General features: G+C 47.3%; 1 protein-coding gene across 1 annotated transcript in view; it reads right to left on the minus strand.

The window, feature by feature from the left end:
* The window catches only part of OXSR1 (oxidative stress responsive kinase 1), a 96,801-nt gene extending 91,544 nt beyond the window's left edge, over positions 1–5,257 (minus strand). Inside the window, exon 1 of the mRNA XM_032162061.2 lies at positions 4,842–5,257. Within this exon, the coding sequence (XP_032017952.1) occupies positions 4,842–4,911 (70 nt within the window). The 5' untranslated portion in view covers positions 4,912–5,257. The remainder of the gene's footprint in view (positions 1–4,841) is intronic.
* Positions 5,258–6,000: the final 743 nt, after the last annotated feature.

Genomic DNA, 6,000 nt, shown 5'->3' on the forward strand with positions numbered 1-6,000 from the left:
CCCCCATCTTCCAGATTATATCCAAGAACCAATCAATGTAGATACAGGAACAAGGATCCCGAATTAGGCTACAGGAGACATAGATGCCAGTATTGGCTCTGCCTCTAATTAGCTACACGGCTTTAGGCAGTCATTTTACCTTTCTGTCTCTGTGTCTTCAACTGTAAAACAAGATGGTTCACCTTCACACCATACACAAAAATTAACTCAATATGTATCAGAGGCTTAAATGCAAGAGCTAAAACTAACACTTAAAAAAAAATAGGAAAAAAAATCTTCACAATGTTGGGTTAGTAAAGATTTCTTAGATACAACACCAAAAGCAAAATCAATAAAAGAAAAAAAAGATAAACATCAAAATTCAAAACTTTTATACTTTAAAAGACTCCATTAAGAAAATGAAAGAGGCCAGGCGTGGGGGCTCACACCTGTAACTCCAACACTTTGGGAGGCTGAGGCAGGTGGATCATCTGAGGTCAGGAGTTCGAGACCAGCCTGGCCAACATGGTGAAACCCAGTCTCTACTAAAAATACAAAAAATTAGCCTGATGTGGTGGCACGCACATGTAATCCCACCTACTCGGGAGGCGAGACAGGAGAATTGCTTGAACCCAGGAAGTGGAGGTTGCAGTGAGCCAAGATCATGCCACTGCACTCCAGCCTGGGCGACAGAGAAAGACTCCAACTCAAAAAAAATAATAATAATAAAATTAAAGAAGGCTAAGCACAGTGGCTCACACCTGTAATCCTAGCACTTTGGAAGGCTGAGGCAGGTGGATCGCTTGAGCGATCAGGAATTTGAGAGCATCCTGGGAAATGTGGTGAAACCCAGTTTCTACAAAAAACACAAAAATTAGCCAAACGTGGTGGCATGCACCTGTAGTCCCGGCTACCTGGGAGGCAGGGGTGGGAGGATCACTTGAGCCCAGGAGGTGGAGGTTGCAGTGAGCCCTGATCATGCCACTGCACTCCACCCTAGGTGACAGAGTAAGACTCTGTCTAAAAAAAAAAAAAAAAAAAGAAAGAAAGAAAAGAAAAGAAAATGAGAAGAAAAAAAAAAAAACTACAGACGGGAAAATATTTAAATTCATATATCAGATGAACGACACATACTCAGAATGAATACACATACAAACACACATACACACACTTCTATAACTCAAAAAAACAAACAAACAAACGAACAGCTAGGCGCAATGGCTCACCCTGTAATCCCAGCACTTTGGGAGGCCAAGGCAGGCAGATCACCTGAGGTCAGGAGTTTGAGACCAGCCTGCCCAACATGGTGAAACCCCATCATTACTAAAAACAGAAAAATTAGCTGGGCATGGTGGCAGGCACCTATAACCCCAGCTACTCAGGAGGCTGAGGCAGGAGAGTTGCTTGAACCCAAGAGGTAGAGGTTGCAGTGAGCCGAGATCGCACCACTGCACCCAGCCTGGGCAACAGAGCAAGACTCCATCTCAAAAAAAAAAACAACCCAATGGGCAGTCCAAGTGGACAGAAGATTTGAATAGATGTTTCACCAAAGATCTATGAAAGCCTAATAAATAAGCACATGAAAGGATGTTCATCATCATTAGTCATTAGGGCAATGCAAATCAAAACCACAATGAGATACCACTTCATAGTTACTAAGATGGTTACACGCAAAAAGACAACAAATGTAGAGAAATGAGAACTCTTATAATTACTAGCAGGAACATAAAATGGTACAGTTACTTTGAAAAACAGTTTGGCAGTTTCTTAAACAGTTAAATTTGTGATATAATCCAGCAATTCCACTCCTGGGTATAAATCCAAGGAAAATGAAACATATTCATGGGGTGACTTGATGTGAATACTCAAAGCAGCCTTGTTCCAAACAGCCAAAAAGCAGAAACAATCCAATGCCCATTAACTGGTGTCCAATAAAAAGGAACCATGTACTACATGGCAGATGGATGAACCTCAAAAAGCATTATGGAAAGTAAAAGAAGCCAAACACAAAGGACCACAGATTATATGATTACATTCACATGAAATGTCCAGAAAAGACAAATCTATAGAGACAGAAAGTATATTTGTGATTGCCTGGGGCTGGGGGTGGGAACAGGGAGTGACTGCAAAATGGACATGAGGCATCTTTCTGGAATGATGGAAACGTTCTAAAATTGGATTGTGGTGATGACCGAACAATTATGTAAATTTACTAAAAGATTATTGAATTGTACATTTTAATCAGGTAAATCTTATGGTATGTAAATTATATCTCAAAATTGTTTTTTTAAATGAAAAAATATTTATGCTAAGTGAAAGAAACCAAACATGAAAGACCACATGTTATATGATCCCATTTATACAAATGTCCAAAAAAGGCAAGTCTATAGAGACAAAAAGTAGATTTGTGGTTGTCTAAGGCTAGGGGTGGAAAAAGGGATTAACTGTAAGAAAGCACAAGAGATCTCATGGGGATGATGGAAATATTCTAAAACTGGATTATGGTGATAGTTGTACAACACAGGGAATTTACTGAAAACCACTAAATGTTACACTTAAAATGGGTGAATTTTATGTTAAATTATAACTCAGTAAAGTTGTTTTAAATCTATGAAAGATGGTCAAATCACATCGGAGTTTTGGAGTTCCTAACCTTTTAAAAACCATGGACCACTCTGTGAATGTGAGGAACACTAGCCCTATCCAGAAGACTGACAGACTCCTTTTTGCCCACTCACAGACATCCTATGGGTCTGAGGACACCAAATTAACAATCACGAAATCTCTAGCGCCTTTGCAACTCTGAAATTCTCTGCCACCTTAACAGCAAAGGCTTTCATTAAGAATGACTACAACCGTCCTCTTCACCCTAGAAAGATGGACACACTACCAGAAAAAAAAAAAAAAATTATTCTTTTAAAATGATGATAGAGAACCTCCTCTTTACTTCTCTGACATCATTTTGGAATCTTCCATTTAATCCTTTCCTTCAATATGAAACTCTGACTGGGGGAACCAGAAGCAATCAGTCCAGACCGGGAACTAGCTGTCTTTAGAACCAACGAATACATGTCAAAGACCCAATGTGTAGCAAGGACACAGGCCCATGAAGTGGCTTAAGCAAAGATGTGATGTCTTTATTTAGTCCGGGTTGTTTTGTTTTGTTTTTGTTTTTCCTACACAAACCAATATTGCTTTAAGCCCAGATTGTCTTAAAACAAGAGGCAAGTAAAGTAAAAACAAAAATTTGACGAAGTTCTTTTTAAACCCACAGTGAAATAAACACTGACACCCCCAAGGCAGCTAAGAAGTCTTCAGTTGGTCTTTGTTATAAAACTAATTTTAGGGCAGGATGCTGGCAAAGTAGATAATTCGCCTTCCTCCAATACACAGGTGTCTGCTCATGGATTGAGCCTGTATAGCTAAACCCACCCCCTTTTGATTTCCAAGGTCACTGGGTTATTGTTGTCCAACAAATACTCCCCTCATCCCCAGTCCCCAGCCTCCTCCCAATCCCTAGGCTTCTGTGAGAATTACAATCTATGTTTGTGCAAGTTTTGGTCTCTGCCAACTGGTATTCCTGGACCCCCTTCAAATCTTTTCACACACCAGCCCAATTTGTCGGATCACGTCAAGGCACTATTTGAGGGCCTCCAGTGATACTTAAAATTCCAAAATCTGTACCAAAGCTGAGAAGATCCCTAAGATCTGGCTCCTCCCTTCCCTCTCTATCCTTGCCAGCCTTCCTTCAGGTCCTAAAACATATCAAGCTCTTCCCCTACTCAAGGCCACTGCATCTCTTTATCCCTCTGTAAGGAAAAATCTTCCCGAGGATCTTAATCCTCACTTCTCTTCCTTCAGGGCTCAACTGAAATGTCGTCGCCTCAGAAAAAGAATTTTCCTCGAAATCACCCTAAGTAGATCTCCAGGTTATTCTCTATCAGAACATCTTGTTTGTCTCCTTCATGGCACTTGCCAAAGCCTCTTATTTTTAATTTTTTTTTTTTTTTTTTTTTGAGACGGAGTCTGGCTCTGTCGCCCATGCTGGAGTGCAGTGGCGCGATCTCGGCTCACTGCAAGCTCCGCCTCCCGGGTTCAAGGATTCTTCTGCCTCAGCCTCCCGAGTAGCTGGGATTACAGGCGCCCACCACCACACCCAACTAATTTTTGTATTTTTAGTAGAGACGGGGTTTCACCATATTGGCCAGGCTGGTCTCGAACTCCTGACCTCGTGATCCGCCCGCCTCGGCCTCCCAAAGTGCTGGGATTACAGGCGTGAGCCACCACGCCCAGCCCTTTTTACTTCTTTTTGTCTACTGATTTAATGTCTACCTCCCCGACTGGAAAGTCAGTTGGAAGGAGTCATAAGTTGGGTCTCGGTTGCTCAGCGCGGTTCCTGCAGCTTCACCTGGAGGATCCCCAGCTCGCCCCAGCACGGATGGAGGAAAAAACTAAAGCTCCCTATCTATCCCACAATCCCAGAAATCGATGGCTGTGCCCACAACTTCAAGATCCCATTTCTCACACAGCCTCGGAAAGGCCTGTCCCACACCTGCACTTTCTTTCTCTACAAGACACGTGGGTCGCTCCTGTCCACACATCTGAGAATCCTGTACACAAATCTCTCCTGAGCCCCCTCAAGCCTCACCCCACCCCACGCCACCTCACAGGAGCGCGCCTCAAAACCCCCTTCCCGTCTCACACGCGCTCCTCGACACAAGCGTCCTACAAGCCCCCAGCCCCGCAAGCGCCCCACGAATTCCTATGAGGGCTGCGCTCCCCGAGATCCCGCGGTTCCCCACGTTCCCGCGTCCCCCGCCGCCCAGCGCCGCGCCTCCCCCCTCCGCGGCGCCTGCTCTCACCGATCACCTCCTGCAGCTCGTAATCGTCCCTGTTGATGGACCAGGGCAGGGCGCTCGAGTCCTCGGACATGACGGCGGCAGCGGCTCGCGGTCCTCCGTCAAACTCGCTGACCTCGCTCGTCGCCTCGCCGCGCGTCTCCCCACCCCCAACAGCCGCCGCCGCCGCCGCGCCCCCACCAATCGTCTCGGAACAGCCACGGGTCGGACGGCGCCGGGGCGCGGGGTCACCGCGCGGCAAAGCGGCGGGGGCTCAGAGCTCCGGCGGACCTCGCCTCCTGCTCCTCCGCGTCGGCACTGCCTGGCCCAGCCCACGTCCTGTCCTCGGCCTCCGCAGCAGCAGCGACAGAAGCTTTGCCTGGGCCCAGCCCCTCTGTCCCGCCCTCCACCCCAGCCCCACGCACGGGCCAAACTTTCCCTTCTCCCTCCACCTGCCGACACGCAGCGCGCTGACGTCACCGCGCTGGTCACGCCCCACACCTCAGGCCCGCCTCTGGCCGCCATCTCCAGTGTGGCTGGATATAGAGTGAGCGAGCTAGAAACCCGAGAAGGTGGGAGTTGGCCGTGAAAGGGAAGAAGTGCTTAGGTAGAGGTTCATCGAAGGCATCGAAAAGCCGTAGGAGAGTCTCAAGTAGCACAGAGGCAGTAGCCACACTAAGCATGGCGACCAACGGGCAGCAAAGTAGAAGGGGCAGAGCCACTTCTAGCGCCTGGGGCACGCTGCTGTCTCCGTCGTCGCATTCATTGGTTTGTTTGAGAAGGGATCAGAAAAGCAATGGGTGTGGGTAGACGTCAGTCATAAATTGGTCCCGCCTCCAGGCTCTTAGAGCGCTTCTCCGTGTTAGGGCTGCAGCCCTTCAACAGCTCGTTACCGCGTTCGTCTTACCACTTCCTCTGGAGTGACGTCACGGCGTAACCGTCACACTCTCGAGACGTGCAAAAGGCTCCACAGGGTGTGGAGAAACCCTGAGGGAGCGGCTGGGTTGGGTAGCCTTCTGGTGTGGACCACTGCCAACTAGGATAAAAGGCCTTGGGCCACCCGTCGGAGTGAAACTGGAAGTTTGCCTGGTGACGTTTTTTTCAAGGCGGACGTTCTCCTAACGCTTGTCGCGGCGCTGTCTCTCGCGGTTCCCCCCAGCACTAGGCGGGTTCTGTCCATTCG

The sequence above is a fragment of the Hylobates moloch genome, unplaced genomic scaffold (assembly GCF_009828535.3).
Source record: "Hylobates moloch isolate HMO894 unplaced genomic scaffold, HMol_V3 SCAFFOLD_8, whole genome shotgun sequence".
Lineage (NCBI taxonomy): Eukaryota > Metazoa > Chordata > Mammalia > Primates > Hylobatidae > Hylobates > Hylobates moloch.